The sequence below is a fragment of the Eumetopias jubatus genome, unplaced genomic scaffold (genome assembly GCF_037043125.1).
Source record: "Eumetopias jubatus isolate StellerSeaLion01/CBP00866 unplaced genomic scaffold, mEumJub1_p1.0 scaffold_16, whole genome shotgun sequence".
Taxonomy (NCBI): domain Eukaryota; kingdom Metazoa; phylum Chordata; class Mammalia; order Carnivora; family Otariidae; genus Eumetopias; species Eumetopias jubatus.
Window position 1 is genome coordinate 72,810,118 of NW_028274822.1, and position 16,756 is coordinate 72,826,873.

Genomic DNA, 16,756 nt, shown 5'->3' on the forward strand with positions numbered 1-16,756 from the left:
CGCCCCCTGCCCAACCCGCAGGTCTCGCTTCAGTTAGGGGTGGGGAGTTGGGAACTGTGCGAGTGGGAAGGGGGGTGAACAAAGCCAAGCTCCCGCCATTCTCCGTCTGCGCCCCTTTCAGCCCCACGCGCCGAGAGGCCAGGGCGCGCCCCCCAGCGCACTGGCGCCGACCCCGAGGCAAAACCTGCGCGGGGCACCCCGGAGCTGGCGGAGTGCGGGTTCATGGCGGGGGCCTCAGCAGCCAGCAACCGGGACCACCTTAAGAGCGAGCCCCGCCCCGGGCCCGGAGCTCGAGCTGCGCTGATTGGTGCAAATGTAATGGCTGAAATTGATTGCTGAAATGCAAAACTTGTTGCTGCTTCTCCCGGCGCTGGGCGAGAGGCAGACACCGAGAGGGGAACCGAGACCCTCGGAACGCCCCACGCAGAGCCCCCCCGCCAGCCAGCAGAGGGGTGCGCGGACCCCCCCCAGGACTGCCCCCGCCCCCCCTCCCATTCCGGCTCCTAGAGCGTAGCCGGAACGCCTCAGCCCGCTCGTCTAGCGAGGCCCCCCAATCCGCGTACGCCCCCCTCCTCGGGTCCGAGGGGGACTCGCGAAGCACCTCGGCGCGGAGGCAGGGAACCCGAGCCTCGGAGCGACCCAACCTCTCGTCTCGCTGCCCGCCCGCGCCTGGAACCGGGCGCGGAGACCCCGGCGAACTCAGAGACCGAACAGAGGACAGAAGCGGCAGGCGGCGGACGTGGCCGCGAAGCGGCGCGCCGGGGTGCAGCGCACCCGCCCCGGAGCAGGGGAACCGCGCCTTCCCTCAAACCTCGGCTCCAACCCTCGGAGCCTGCCGCCTCCCCAGTCCCGCTGCACCCTCGACTCAGGGCCCTCACCCGTGATGCCGAGCGGAGCCTCCAGCCTTCCGACCCGCTGAAGAAGCAGTAGCCGCTTGCTCGGGGCCGACGGAGACTTGGGCGAGCGGATCGTGCTCGGCGGAGGCTCGGGCTGCGGAGCGCGGGGACTCCGGGGGGGAGGGGGGAGGGACCGCTCTGTCCATGCCCGGGCGCCAGCCACGGCTTTGAAGGGTCTCCTTGCTCGGCCCCTTAGCAGCTCCGCCACGGACTCCGGGAGGCATCGGGAGACGTCCTGGGGCTTCCCACCCGACCCGATCGGACTTAAGAAGGTGATCGCTCTGCTCTCCCTTCCTCCTTCCCGCCTCCTTACCCCCACTTAACTTTTTGTCTCCACTCGCCCGCAGCTCCGTCCCCTCCGCGCAAACCCACCCGCGGCTGTGCCAACCGCCGGAGCATGGGCCCCCCAACACGGCTCCCGGAGGCCCCGCGGCACCGCAAGATGTGAGAGGCCCGGGTCCGGCAGAGCCAGAGCTTCGGGAGAGGAGCTGATAGCCCCCAGCCTCCACACGCCAGGCGAGGTGGCGGTGCGCACTGCGCCCCCGCGGTGCTGAGCGTCCCGGAGCGCCCAACCCGGGGCCGGAACGTTTAGCTGGCCGGAGGCGCGCCGCGGAGAGCAGGCTGTCATGCCCTATTGATCCCCCCGCCCCCTGCCAAGTATGTTTGGGCTGGACCAATTCGAGCCCCAGATCAACAGCAGGAACGCTGGCCAGGGCGAGAGGAACTTTAACGAGGCCGGACTAAGCATGAATGCCCACTTTAAGGCCCCGGCTTTCCACGCGGGGGGACCCCCTGGCCCGGTGGACCCTGCCATGAGCGCTCTGGGCGAGCCCCCGATCTTGAGCATGAACATGGAGCCTTACGGCTTCCACGCGCGTGGCCACTCGGAGTTGCACGCGGGGGGGCTGCAGGCGCAGCCGGTGCACGGATTCTTTGGAGGCCAGCAGCCGCACCACGGCCACCCGGGAGGCCACCACCCCCACCAACATCACCCTCACTTTGGGGGCAACTTCGGCGGCCCGGACCCGGGGGCCTCATGCCTGCACGGGGGTCGCCTACTTGGCTACGGCGGCGCCGCCGGCGGCCTGGGCAGCCAGCCGCCCTTCGCGGAGGGTTATGACCACATGGCGGAGAGCCAGGGGCCGGAGAGCTTCGGCCCGCAGCGACCCGGGAACCTCTCGGACTTCCACAGTTCGGGCGCCTCGGGTCATGCGGTGCCTGCCCCGTGCTTGCCGCTGGACCAGAGCCCTAACCGAGCCGCCTCCTTTCACGGCCTGCCCGCCTCCAGCGGCTCCGATTCCCACAGTCTGGAGCCCCGAAGGGTTGCGAACCAAGGAGCCGTCGACTCGCTGGAATACAATTACCCTGGCGAGGCGCCCTCGGGACATTTCGACATGTTTTCGCCCTCCGATTCCGAGGGGCAGCTGCCTCATTATGCGGCGGGGCGCCAGGTTCCCGGGAGCTCGTTTCCCGGTGCGTCGGCCATGCCCAGAGCTGCAGGCATGGTGGGCTTGTCCAAAATGCACGCCCAGCCGCCGCCGCCGCCGCAGCAACCGCAGCCGCCGCCGCAGCCGCAGCAGCACGGCGTGTTCTTCGAGAGGTTCGGCGGGGCCCGCAAGATGCCCGTGGGGCTGGAGCCGGCAGTAGGCTCCAGGCACCCGCTAATTCAGCCTCCCCAGCAGGCCCCGCCGCCCCCTCCGCAGCAGCCCCCGCAGCCGCCGCAGCAGCCCCAGCCGCAGCCGCAGCCGCAGCCGCCGCCGCCGCCGCCGCCCGGGCTTCTGGTCCGACAAAATTCGTGCCCGCCTGCGCTCCCGCGGCCGCAGCAGGGCGAGGCGGGCACGCCCAGCGGCGGCCTGCAGGACGGGGGCCCCCTGCTGCCCAGCCAGCACGCCCAGTTCGAGTACCCCATCCACCGGCTGGAGAACCGGAGCATGCACCCGTATTCGGAGCCCGTGTTCAACATGCAGCACCCCCCTCCGCAGCAGGCGCCCAACCAGCGGCTGCAGCATTTCGACGCGCCCCCCTACATGAACGTGGCCAAGAGGCCGCGCTTTGACTTCCCGGGCAGCGCCGGAGTGGACCGCTGCGCTTCGTGGAACGGCAGCATGCACAACGGCGCGCTGGACAACCACCTCTCGCCCTCTGCCTATTCGGGCCTGCCCGGCGAGTTCACGCCGCCCGTGCCCGACAGCTTCCCCTCAGGGCCAGCCCTGCAGCATCCAGCCCCGGACCACCAGTCCCTGCAGCCGCAGCAGCAACACCAGCAGCCCCAGCAGCAGCAGCGCCAAAACGCGGCCCTCATGATTAAGCAGATGGCGTCGCGGAATCAGCAGCAGCGGCTGCGGCAGCCCAACCTGGCCCAGCTAGGCCACCCCGGGGACGTGGGCCAGGGCGGCCTGGTACACAGCGGCCCGGTGGGCGGCTTGGCCCAGCCGAACTTTGAGCGCGAAAGCACGGGCGCGGGGCGCCTGGGCACCTTCGAGCAGCCGGCGCCTCACTTGGCGCAGGAGAGCGCGTGGTTCCCAGGTCCGCACCCGCCGCCGGGGGACCTGCTGCCCCGCAGGATGGGCGGCTCAGGCCTGCCGGCTGACTGCGGCCCGCACGACCCGGGCCTGGCGCCGCCCCCTCCCCCCGGGGGCTCGGGCGTGCTGTTCCGTGGCCCTCTGCAGGAGCCGCTGAGGATGCCCGGAGAGGGCCACGTGCCCGCGCTGCCCTCCCCCGGCTTGCAGTTCGGGGGCAGCCTGGCGGGTCTGGGCCAACTGCAGTCGCCCGGGACTGCGGTGGGGCTGCCCAGCGCTCCCTCCGAGCGCCGGCCCCCGCCCCCGGATTTCACAGCACCGGCGCTCGGGGGCCAGCCCGGCTTCCCGTTCAGCTCGGCGAACCGGCAGGCCACGCCGCATAGCGGCCCAGGCGTGAACTCGCCCCCGAGCGCGGGCGGGGGCGGCGGCAGCACGGGCGGCGGCGGCGGCGGCGGTGGCGGCGGCGGCGGCGGCGGCGGGGGCGCCTATCCGCCGCAGCCTGATTTCCAGCCCAGCCAGCGCGCCTCGGCCAGTAAGCTGGGCGCGCTGTCGCTGGGCTCCTTCAACAAGCCCAGCTCCAAGGACAACCTGTTCGGCCAGAGCTGCCTGGCTGCACTCTCCACCGCCTGCCAGAACATGATCGCCAGCCTCGGGGCCCCCAACCTCAACGTGACCTTCAACAAGAAGAACCCGCCCGAGGGCAAGAGGAAACTGAGCCAGAACGAGACCGACGGCGCGGCTGTGGCCGGCAACCCTGGCTCGGATTACTTCCCCGGAGGGACTGCCCCTGGGGCCCCAGGGCCTGGAGGCCCGTCGGGGACTAGTAACAGCGGCTCCAAAGCCTCAGGGCCGCCCAACCCACCCGCCCAGGGGGACGGCACCAGCCTCTCCCCAAACTACACCCTGGAGTCAACGTCTGGGAACGACGGCAAGCCGGTCCCCGGGGGCGGAGGTCGGGGACGGGGTCGAAGAAAAAGGGACAGTGGTCACGTGAGCCCCGGGACCTTCTTCGACAAATACTCTGCAGCGCCAGACAGCGGGGGCGCGCCTGGGGTGAGCCCGGGGCAGCAGCAGGCGCCGGGCGCAGCCGTCGGAGGAAGCTCCACGAGCGAGGCTCGCGGGGCTCCTACGCCCCACGACAAGGCGCTCACGTCGCCGTCGTGGGGGAAGGGGGCCGAGTTGCTCTTGGGGGACCAGCCGGACCTCATGGCTTCCCTGGACGGCGGGGCCAAGTCGGACGGTAGTTCCCCGCACGTGGGCGAGTTTGCCTCGGACGAGGTGAGCACCAGCTACGCCAACGAGGACGAGGTGTCATCCAGCTCCGACAACCCCCCAGCCCTGGCCAAAGCGAGTAGGAGCCCCCTGGTGACAGGCTCGCCCAAACTCCCTCCGCGTGGGGTGGGTGCTGGGGAACACGGACCTAAGGCTCCCCCGCCCCCGCTCGGCCTGGGCATCATGTCTACCTCTACCTCCACCCCTGACAGCTACGGCGGCGGGGGCACGGGCCACCCTGGCACCCCGGGCCTGGAGCAGGTCCGGACCCCAACGAGCAGCAGCGGGGCACCACCCCCCGACGAGATCCACCCCCTGGAGATCCTCCAGGCGCAGATCCAGCTGCAGAGGCAGCAGTTCAGCATCTCTGAGGACCAGCCCCTGGGGCTCAAGGGTGGCAAGAAGGGTGAGTGCGCCGTTGGGTCCTCAGGGGCGCAGAATGGCGACAGCGAGCTGGGCAGCTGCTGCTCCGAGGCCGTCAAGAGCGCCATGAGCACCATCGACCTGGACTCGCTGATGGCGGAGCACAGCGCCACCTGGTACATGCCCGCAGACAAGGCCTTGGTGGACGGCGCCGACGACGACAAGACGCTGGCACCTTGGGAGAAGGCCAAACCCCAGAACCCCAACAGCAAAGAAGGTATATGCGCTTGTTCCCTTCTCATCTCCCCCAGACCCGTCCCCACCCCCACTGCAGGCCTTAGCCTAGCCTTGAGTGCTCCCTCGGAGGGGACGATCCCTTGGGGTTAGGAGGGCGTGGGCCCTCTTAATGCCCAGCTCAGAGCTGGATGCCCTCCCTTTGGTTACAGCAAGGGCTCTGTGGGCCCATCTCCCACTTCCACCCCCCACCCCCAGGTGCTGCCAGGTGGATTCTAGTTCCTCACCGAGGTAGGAACTTAGATGGTAGCCCTGTGGGGATTATTTCAGAGTCCTTCACCAAGTTTTAGCTGGGTTGCCGGGTGCTCAGAGGACAAGACAGGCCCCTTTCCTTTCATACCAAGATCCCTCCTCACCCTTAACACTCAGGCTGGTTCCACTTTGTAGGAGTTGTGTGCCTGCACCCCCTCCCCCCTTTCCTGGCAGGACACCTGGGAAGTTGTGTTAATAACCTTCCCACCTTTTCCTAGTCAGCCAACTTCCAGCCTGAGTTCCCTTCCATGTGCCAGCATCTTTAGAGAGAAAAAAAAAGTTACCAGGCGCTGGTGTCAGCAGCATCACTCAGAGGCAACGCCTAATTTGACAGTTGTTTCTAATGAATAGCTGTTTTGTCTCTTCTCAACTATTAGGGTTTCACTGGAAACCTGGAGACCTGTCTGGTTATAGGAGGCAGGCAGGCATTTCCCGGTGGCATCTCCTTGACATTTGGGTGGGGGGTGCTGGGGCTGGGGGGGGGTCTGCTTGGCAGAGACCGGACCACTCAGCCGGGGCATCATTTGTGTTTGGGGATAGGGATGTAGGGATATATGTTCTTAAGACACAAAGGACCCGCGTTTGTCAATATCTCGCCTGGCTTTGGTGACAGATGTCTGGTCCCAGCTCTTGTTTGCATTCTAAGCACTCCCTCCCCACCAGGCCTGGAGGCCTTTAAGGTGGGTGGGGTGGGGGGTTAGCAAAGGGACCTCCATTGCAGTTAAAGTAGTAACAGTTTTGTTTTGAACTGAAAGAGGACCGGACTGCAGTAGGTAACCGTTTCATTTTAACAGGGGCCTTTCTTTTTTTCACAGAAAATTGCTTCTTAAAATTAGGTAACATCATGCCTCTCCGCCCCCCCACCCCCATTTCTACCTTTTTCTTTTAAACCCTAGATGCCTTCCCTAGGTTTCACGGGGACTGACTATTACCAGGGGACCAGCGGCTGCTGATTGAACCCTGTCTAAAAAAAATAGACGTCCCCTGATTCTTGCTCTCTCTTAGAGTTCTTCTCCTCTGTCTTCATGGGCCTGGGCCTCCTGCCTCTGGCTTTAAGGTGCGGGTAGGTTTTAGGAGAATGGACTGGAGGAGGAGGAAGGAGGAGGGGGGAGGGGAAGGGACGCCCTGGAGTTGGGTGGCTCAGAACTCGGGGCTTTCACCGCTGCCGTCCTGGGTAGCGTTCCCGCTTAGGTTTTTCTAATTCATGAATGCGGCCTCCCTGCTTTTCTCTTTGTTCGCCTACTGCCCAGCCCGGGACGCTGCTCTCTCATTTGAAGCCTGCTGTTTAGCATGCACGGCAGACGCTGCGGGCCAGCATCAGCATTCTCCAGGCTTCTCCCAGGCAAGGCCATAAATTGGTTAGTTTGGGACCCTCCGCTTCTTCTCCCTGGTTTTTACCACCCCCCCCTTCCTTTTTAAAATGGACTTGGACACAGCATCCTGCTTGCCCGGCTCCCGGCCCCCCCCTCCCATCCCTAGTCTCTTTTATTTTCTGGTACACAGCGTCTCGATCTACCCCGATCGATAGCTGGTTAGCACAAATCCCAGCCCCTGTCACTTCTACCTGGCTTGGCCTGGCTGCCTCTCCCCCTCCTTAATAACTGGGATGGGGGAAACTTCCCCCATCCCAGTAATTAAGAACATATTGGCCAAAATAGGGTGAGAGAAGTTTTTTAAAAACCCCTGATTTCGAGAATTAATAAAGAAAAACCAGTAGCCCTCAGCCTGCGAGTCTTCTGAAGGGCCTTCGTAGATTAGGTAGAGAGGAATTGAGTGGTTTTAAGATTTTTTTAAAGGTGTCACAAGTCCCCCAATCTTCCTTTCCAGAAAAAGAATAAAGATGCAGGCTATGAGTGAAGAGATGTCATTAAAGATACGTTTTGTTTTGTTTCAGTATCACAGTCAGAAGAGCGAAAATATTTTTTTGGAAGCAGATGCTAGTCACTTGAGGGTTGATTCCCCCTGTAAGCTAAAGGCAGCCCTCCCTTGCACAGAGGGGAGGAGGGGGGACAGGGGCTTCCTTCAGGGACGGGGACAGGCTGCGGGGCTGGGCTCCTTAGCAGCATCACAGGGACACCCACTTGACCTCCTTTGTTTTCCACTCTGTGATGTGGGAAGGACAGTTTCCTAGATAAAGCCCCGAATTGAGGTCACTCACAGCTTCTGCAGCCTTGGGGCTGCTAGTTAAGGCTTTATAAGGTATCTGCATCCGATTCCTGCTCCCTTACTGGTAGTAAATAAGGATGATTAAACTTTTCATTATGATAACACCCTGCAATTCCATCTGCACATGTTGTATAAATAGGTACACAGAGCCTTCAACAGCCCCCCGGTCCCCTGGCTGAAAATCAGTGAAGTGTGCCACTTCAAAATAGAGGCAAAAAAATTTTTAAAGTACAACGGTCTGCTTGTCCTTAAACACATGCCCATGGGCCCATCGGCCACGAATTGGGGTGTCCAGCAGCTTCGAACATTCCTTCTGGAGGTCCCAGCCCCTAGCCAGCACCTTCTCTCCCACCCCCTTTCAGGCAAAGCCCGTTTTTGTAATGATATTTTATTTTGTCACGCCGTAAAACATGCCAGTACTAATGTGATTAAATATTAACACCGTTTCTGAAATTCTTCGCTCCGATGACAAAGTACGAGTCGGTATTTAACAAAATGATCTGTGCTCGGATTGGTGAGAACGGATCAGTCTTCAGACCCGCACAAGCCATGTAGTCAGTGGGACGTGCCCAGATTGTCTTATGGGGTTTAGATGTCCTTTCGAGGGGAGGGAACTCAAATGGCAAGTTGTAGTTCTGGCAAAGGCCAGGCCAGAATCACGTGTGATGATGTTTTGTTTGTTTTTTTTTTAAACCAGGTAACTGGGTCTTCTCCAAATTAGGCTTCTCCTGACTTCTTAACCCACCCAACAACTTTTATATAATGAAACTCCTCATCTCATCTTGAGGTTCTGTTTGCACAAAGTTGAGGGCGGGGGTGGGGAAGGGTGAGGTTGTCGGCGGGGGGCGGGGGGGCGGGGAGAGAAACCAGCTTGAGTTTGGCCCTATTCAGACATCTATTAGATCAGTGGATGACATGAATTTGAGAGGAGTTGGCAAAACTGTCCACCTCTCCTGGTAATAGGTGTGTGGCGGTGGAGAAATTCCAAAACTGATAGAGAAGGAGAAAAAACGGGGAATTGTAGATAAGAGGGTATTAAGTCTGAAAAAGTACGTTCACCCACCTCCTGCCCCTGACGATTTTCAAAACTTGAATTAACTGTGTTCTGTAATAAGTTGACCCTTGCCAAACTTCCATTCCGTGGCTTGCTCCCTGTCCTGAAATCTGGAGCGGTCTAGAAACGTTCCTTCACACACATTGAAATAGGAGAGGGCTCTGTGTACGGCGTGCATGCAATCCTGCCCTTTTTGGAAGTATGATATTTTTACAGTGATGCGGGAGAAATTTTTGGAATTTCATGCCTCTCTGAGTGTGCCGGTCAGAACTCAGTAAGCAGTGCTGAGAAATAGTGGGCAGGCAGGATTTGGACACTGAGTTTCCTTTGACGTGGGGGCAGGCTTGGGGCAGGAGGGAGGCCCCAGGGCTGCTTTCCTGAGTAGTTTCCCTCACTCCCCACGGCTTTTTTCGGCTCACTCAGACTTGTTTTGGGAGGGCAAGGAGCCTTGCCTTTCCATTTCCCTGCAGAATCACCCAGCAAGAGCTGCATGCCTTCGTGTGACTTTTGCGCCTCCGGAAGATTGTAACCCAAAACTTCGCAGGTGTTAATCAGGGGTAATGTAAACAGATAGGAGCCCCCTTTGTGCAGCTGACGTCCCAGCCTGCTTGCTCCCTGACTAGTCCGGGACATACTACTACTGTTCTTTGGTGCTTGTTTGATATTTCAGGGCTGTAATAAACCTGTCTCCTTTGCCCACCTCCCGGCATAAAAGCCCAACCTAGCGCACATCTGCAATTATACGTTTCTGCTAAATATTAATAAAGTACATGGATTTTTAAGGGTTTGAAGCTTATCGGTGTTGAACTTGTTAATGGCTTCCACCGCTGGATTTTTCTGGCTGTTTTGATTTTAAATAAGCCACTGCCTTCTGATATATCATGTAGACTTATATTCTTTCATATGTGTATGTATATATGTAAATATATAAATATATACAATTTTTGTAGATTGAAGGGCTTTCCTCAAGGATGGCTTTCTTTAATATAAATTCATTTACATTTCTTGTGAGGCCCTTCAGACCGGAAGTCAGGGGCTGTTGAAATGTACTTCTGTTTTATTGAGGTTTCTAGGAAGGGAGTGAGGGCTGGTTAATCTAATATCTCTTTCTAGCAATGAAATTCTATGGTTCCTGATATGATTTTGTTTGCCTGACAGAGGTATTTAAATTTCCACAAAGAATCTTAATAGGTCCTGAAAAATAGATCCTGCCCTTGCCAAGAAGTTACCTGATACTCTCTACTGATATAAAATATACATCTTTAACAAACAGTCCGGGAGGACCAGGTGAAATTGGAGGAGGGAAGTTCTTCCCACTCTGGCGGGACAAACTTGAGTGGATCCTTGGGATTTCACAGGATCTCTTGAACTCACTCCGCGCTGGAGGATAGAGCAAAATCACCTTTCTCTCCACTTGAGGGACAATCACGTAGGGTCACGTTCTTTGCACAGGGAGCAATCTGCTTTGCCAAAGGCACTTGGGAGATAAATACTTCTGGTAAGGAATACTGTTATTTACCTCTGGTTAATTTTAAAGAATAAAAAGCTATAGCTTTTATGTCATGGGATTGAATGTCCAGGAGGTGTGCAGGGGCAATCAGGCCTCTCAGCAAATTGCAGTATAAAACCCCAAACCTTCTGATGTCAGAGGGGACCTGGGTCTGTCCGCCCCCCTCCCCGTAACCCAGTGGGTGTACCTTATGTCCTTCCCTCTCTGTCCCCCCTTTTTATTCCACCCAAATATTCAGCCTGGAGGGTCTGGAATAACCAGCTTCATCATTTTGACTCAAGTCGGGATTTTGACTTGCTGAGCGATGTGTTTGTTTTAGGACCATGTCTATTTTTAGGCCCAACTTGGGTGGACAGATTTGAGTGTGGGTTTTGATTGCTGGTGGTGGAGATGTTGGTATATACACGAGTGCGTGATTGAGAAGAGAGACATTTGGTGGAAATTTTTCAAGCTTCCTCACCTTCTCGAACCCACGGAAGCCAAAGGAAGTGGTCTGGGGGCCCGGCTTGAAAGAGTGGCCGAGGTGGGTGTCAGCTCTGGGTCTGCCTGTAGCCCACCAGAGGAAAGCAGGGCCCCTTGCAATGTAGTGTGTGTGAAGGAGCACCCCCCCACCTTCCCCATGCCCCACCCCAGCACAAGCACATATACATATGCATGGCCAAGTGTATTTCCATCAAATCATCCAGCCACTCCTCCACTTTACCCTTAATCTGCTTTCCCAAGGCAAGTGGGGAAAGGAGCTAAACCTTCAGTCTTAATGGTGTTAGCTGACAGGTTCTGATTCTGTAAAGGACTGAATGAGCGCAAGTCCTAAAAATAGACAGAGGATTTTGAAGATCCTAATTACGAAATCTCGGCCTCCCAGGCCTCCTGGGCTGTGGGTGACTTTGATCTGGAGTATTTTGGTAGCAGACGCACATCGCCCCTTGCTGGGTTTTGTGCGTGAGCGTGCGTGGAGGTGTCTCGCTGGCTGAGTTCAGCTGACACCACTCTCCAGCCAGGAGAGGAATCTTTGAATCAGTGCCCACCGTCCCCCTCCCCCTCCTCCTCTGCCTCCCCTCCCCCTCCCAGTTGTGGGAAGCGGACGCTGCTTCTCATTTATGGAAATTCCTCTCCTTCATTGTAATCTTTTGGTACCAACATGGAGGAGCCGACGCCGGGCTTTCGAATTAGTCACAGCCTTGCCTTCGGGGACCCTCTGTGTCCTGATGCACAACAGCTCAGCTGACCGTCCCCAACTCAGCGCCACGCGGGGCCCTGAGAAACTGTGACGGGGACCCGAAGGAAGAGATGATGGTTCTGGGAGACCCTGGCACCTTTTGCCCTATGGGTAGCCCAGCGAGGAGGGGGCCCTGAGCATTTTCTGATGCCTTGCAATGACTTGACAAGAGACACGAGTATGAGGAAGGAGGTGTCACAGCATATGTATCAGGGGACAGCAATTCCAAACTTACTCTGTGACCAGGTTGGAAAGGCAGAGGGCAGTGACATTGACTTGAGTGGGGAGGGCTGTTTGAGGGACAGCATTCTCACGGGGTGTAATTCTGATAGGACGCCGAGGCCCGCTTTGTTTGCTGGCCTGCATTTTAATCGGCGGCCTCCAAGGTTTGGGATGCAAAGGAAGGGTCTGCTCCAACATGATGTTTGCCCAGGAAGGACCCCGGAGATGAGGCAGGGGAGAAACTTGCCACAGGTTTCCTTGCGCCTTGAAATCCATGGGGCTGTTTCGGGGTTCTTGATAGCTTTGAGCTCTGGCCTGATGAGACCACGTTGGACTGCCCCTCCCGCCCCCCGGTACCTACTGCGTGTGTGTGTGGGGGGTCCGTCATAGCTACGGCATCATCCCAAATTCTCGTTCTCCCTCCTGGCTGAAAAAACTCTTTCCTTGTAAAGCTGGATCAGAGAGAGAACTTTATAGTGATCATGTGCGTATCCTTCCCCGATTTGTACATCATCGTATGGACCCAAATGCCCTTTTAAACATAAAGGCAATTGAATTGAACAGTTTGGAGGTCTGAGTGCATTCGCAATAACCAGTTGGCTCTCTCTGCATGTCCCAGAAGGAACATCTGACACGGAATAGATTTGTCCAAGAAAGGGGAAAACCCTCAGCAAACATCCTAACACAAACTCACCTTGTAGGAAAGCAGGTTTTTAGTGTTCCGATCTTTATTATTATTTTTTTAAAGATTTTATTTACTTGACAGAGAGAGACAGCGAGAGAGGGAACACAAGCAGGGGGAGTGGGAGAGGGAGAAGCAGGCTCTCCGCTGAGCAGGGAGCCCGACTCGGGCCTTGATCCCAGGACCCTGGGATCATGACCTGAGCCGAAGGCAGACACTTAATGACTGAGCCACCCAGGTGCCCTGAGTGTTCCGATCTTTAAAGCTCAGGGGTCCAGCAAACTCAGCCTGTCCCACCTCCCTAATTGCTGCTAGGACCCACCGTATGACCGAAAGCCTCTGTCTTGCTTCCCACCTTCCACCTCTCTGTACAAGATCTTGGGCTTCTCGTGAACTGTTTGTCCCTGGGATTCCGATCCCTCCAGTGGTCCCTGGTTTTCTGGACTGCAGCCTGACTTACCTGTGCCAGTGTTTGGTTTTGGCAAAGGAAATGTGCTGGACAGTGGTTTAGGTAAATGGGGAGACCCTTGGGCAAAGCCGTATTTGGGGCCCATGGCTGTGGACGTGTTTGGAAAGTCGAGGGCTTTGAAGAACCCCCCCCAACCCCCCTCCCAGAGGGAACCAGGTCTTGCTTTTATTCGGCATGTCTCAAAAACTAATCTCCACGGTTACTCAGCAGTAGACAGTGATTGTCATGCCTTTGGAAGAAGCGCGGACTAACTTTGGTGCTGAGGCACTTGGCCGCCCCCACGTTCCCCATTTCCCCCTTCCAGCAGCCTGTCTTGGGAGAACAAAGTGGCTCGTAGATGTGTTCGATTCTGAGGATATCAAATTAGGCTTTCCTTCTCCTTGCTGATAATGATTTAAAAAGTGTTTGGGCACCAAGATTTAATTTGATCTGAAAGCTCAGGTCCGATGTCACTGGAGCAAACCCCGGTCTCTGGCCCTTCTGATCAACCAGCTTTGCGTGGCGTGCCTGGGGGAACCTGTCTGCCCCAGAGCTGAGGGCCCCAGTGCGGCGTTCTTGGTTGTATTTGGGAGCTCCTGGAACGGGAGGTGACAGTTAATGCATGAACCCCTCCATACACACTTGCACGCACATACACACATGGACGTGCGTGCATGCGTGCGCGCGCACACACACACACACACACACACACACACACACACACACACACAAATACCCTGCTCCCTGCTCATCCAGTCATCCAGGGCAGGGTGGGATGTCAAAAGGATATGACCCTTTTACAGTTACCGTGAAGCAGTGTTTTCAAATGCCCTTGGATCTTGGAACACAAGTATTGTCGAATGATTGGCAATGACCACCAGGAATAAAATACTTCTGAGGGACCATCTTATGATCAGAGAGGGGGTGGGGAGTCCGAAGAAAACATAGCCTGCTTTGAAATCTCCAAAGCTCAGCTTCCAGAGAAAGCAAAGGGTTGGTTGGGAACTCACTGAGAAGTAAGTGGGCTCTACCCCGGCCGCGTGGGCTGTTTGAAAAGTCCTTGCGAACGTTAGGGCCCAAGGCCTGACGTGTATATTCTGCTCTTTTCCTGTGAGCTGGAAGACAGAGAGAAAAACACCCCTCGTTGGGAAGACTGAGATTGTGGTGCGGTTTATTTTCTGGGGGCCAGGGGGAGGGGTAGTAGAGGGGTGGGTGGAGCGGGGAAGAAGTATGTCCATATGAATCAGAATGTTATTTACCAATCCTTGGGGTTTCAGGAGTGGCAGATAATTTCTAAATGTGGAAGTCATTTATATCACACTTCCTGGGCGAGGCTGGGGGTGAGTGAATTGCTTGGGGGCTGTCATCGGCCATTGCAAAAGCACGCAAAGTTATGGTTTGAGCTTCCCCACGACCGCAGATTTTTGGGGGAGAATGTAGACATGGAAGACCCAGCATGGGACTGATGACCGAATGGTGGGTCTGTTAGCAATCAGAGCCCAATTTTGTTTAGATAGTGGCCGAGGCAGACGCACGGGGTTAGGGGGTGGGGGTGGGGCCCGTGGAGGATGAAGACCCAGATGGGTCAAGGCCTTGTAATGTGCCTGTGGTCACCTTCTCCTGCAGAGGAGTTGGCCCCATGTGGCCTGTTGCAGATGTATCAAGTTTTGCAGATGAGCCCAGACCTTTCCATTAAAGAGGGGTGATGGGGGTGGGAGAAAAGAGTGACCTTTCCCCTGGTGACCCCATAAGGTGACCACTGAGGCTTCCCTCCCAACACCCAGCCACTTTGGGGATAATCTTGCCTTTCACAGACCGTGCAGGCAGGTCCCACTGCTTTGAAACGCAAGCAGTGCCCTCCTACACAATGTATATTTTTTTCCTTTTTCTGAATGGTAGGCAAAAACGGAACGAAAGTAAGTGATGAATTCAGCAATAGGAAGATTTCCCTGACTCGAGATAAGCCAAGTGTGGAAAGGAGCTGCAGACATTCGGGTCTCCTTTCTCTTCCTCTTCGGGAGACCCCCGCTCTAGCCACGAGCAGCCTGGAGTGCTTTTGTAGGGAGGCCTAATGGGCTCAAAACAAATTGACCATTTTCATCCCCTGCAATGTAACTTTTGGTGGTTGTTTAGTATTTGAGGGAAGGGAGGCTGTGGCTCAAAATTTGGCTTTTTTAAACAAGAGCAATTTCACGATCCTTATGCCGTGACTATTTCTAAATTGTCTGGGCATAAAGCTTTGGATGCCTTTTGCCGGTTTCTGCTCGTGCATGCATGCACGTGTGTGTGCGTGCGCGCACGCGCGCACACACACACACACACACACACAGGCCTGAGATGTCTTCATAAGAAATGAAAAAATAAATGGGTTTCTCCCCACCCCCCGCCAAAAGAAGCTCATACAAAGTTTTGGCTCTTTCAGTTTTAAGTAGAAGCTTATTGATCTCAGTGTGGTCAATTTTTGCCGAATTTGTAATCCTGTTAGGCCTCCGGGAGAGGCATGATTAATTTACTTGTACATTTCACTATTTGGGGTCAGTTTAGTTAATAAGCATTTATTTTGTGCTCAGTGTGAGAAGCATTTTACTGGGATTACAATTGTTGGGGGTGTGTGCGTGTGCACGGGCGCTTGCGTGCGGGCCCGTGAGGCTGAATGTGTATACTAAGGGGCCCAGCTCCCCCGAGGCGGAATAAAGACCCCCACTTGCAGTTCCCACCACCTCCCCAGGACAGGAAGAGAGAGGCGAGTGGCCCCTTCAGCCATCACTTGTCGGGAAGGAGGGAGAAAAAGCCCAATTGTCCAGCAAACCCAGCCTCCCAGAGCCTTGGAGACAGCCAAAGAACGTGGGTTTCCTCCTGGTACCTTGGTCCCTGGAAAGTTTTCGAGCATACTTCTTAATTGACTGGGAGCTGAGCACTGACATGGAGAAGACTTAAGAACTGTAAACCTTTTTGAAGCACCCTCCATGCCACTGCCCGACAAATGGTAGTGCTGGGATGTGCGCGCGCGGAACTTTTAGAGAAACGCATGGCTTGACTTCCAAAGAAGGAAGAAAAAGTATGCGTATGTCTTGAAAGCTGGGACAAGGGAAAACAGAGCCAAACAGCCCGCAGCTTTGGCCTCTCCAAAAACTGAGTCTCAAAAGGGGAGCTTGTGTCATTTCGATGGTGCGGGCTCTTCGGCCCTGGCGTCTCCGGGTACCCCTGCTTCCGCCCCAGGCTCCCCACAGCCTTCCTGTCTCTCTGCTTCCAGATGATGGGTTAAAATTCCACTTCCATATGATCGGCCTTTTTTTTTTTTTTTTTTTTTAAAGACAGGTCTTGGCCATCACGGTTTTCGAGCGAATGATTTCCCTAACACCCCCAGCCCCCCCCATTTGCTTAATTCCACGCACATTAGTTTCCATGGAGGCCTTGCCTTTGCGGAGCGAGGGCAGGACAGAGTATTTTCGGCGCCGAGCCAGCCTGAAATGAACCTGAGTCACTGAGAAAAGGGGCATTTGGAGAGATGAGGATACAATTTCTTTTTTTATGTGGATCCGTTAAAGTCTAATGGACATTGGTGTCTGGCCTTAAATTTGGAGAGGGTCTTTATCTAACCCTTAAAACTAGAGTTGTTTCCTGTAATTACGACACCCCAGGCTAGACCACTAAATCTTCCAGAAGCTCATCTGGAAGGTGGTGGCGGGGGAGGTGGGAGGACAGAGGGGGTGCACACCTGTTACCTCTATCAGCTATAATTATGACATTTCTGGACTCCTGGTTTGAAAGGAAGAATTCATGGACCCAGCAATGCCGGAAGAGAGCGGCCTGAGGCGTTCTGGCTCCTGGCAGCAAAATCCCAGCCACCTCCCCGCCT

The 16,756-nt window shown here is 56.6% G+C and overlaps 1 protein-coding gene across 1 annotated transcript in view; it reads left to right on the forward strand.

Moving 5' to 3' along the window:
* Positions 1–1,555: 1,555 nt before the first annotated feature.
* MN1 (MN1 proto-oncogene, transcriptional regulator) overlaps positions 1,556–16,756 on the forward strand; it is a 43,652-nt gene continuing 28,451 nt past the window's right edge. The window contains exon 1 of the mRNA XM_028124587.1: positions 1,556–5,327. Coding sequence (XP_027980388.1) covers positions 1,556–5,327 — 3,772 coding nt within the window. The remainder of the gene's footprint in view (positions 5,328–16,756) is intronic.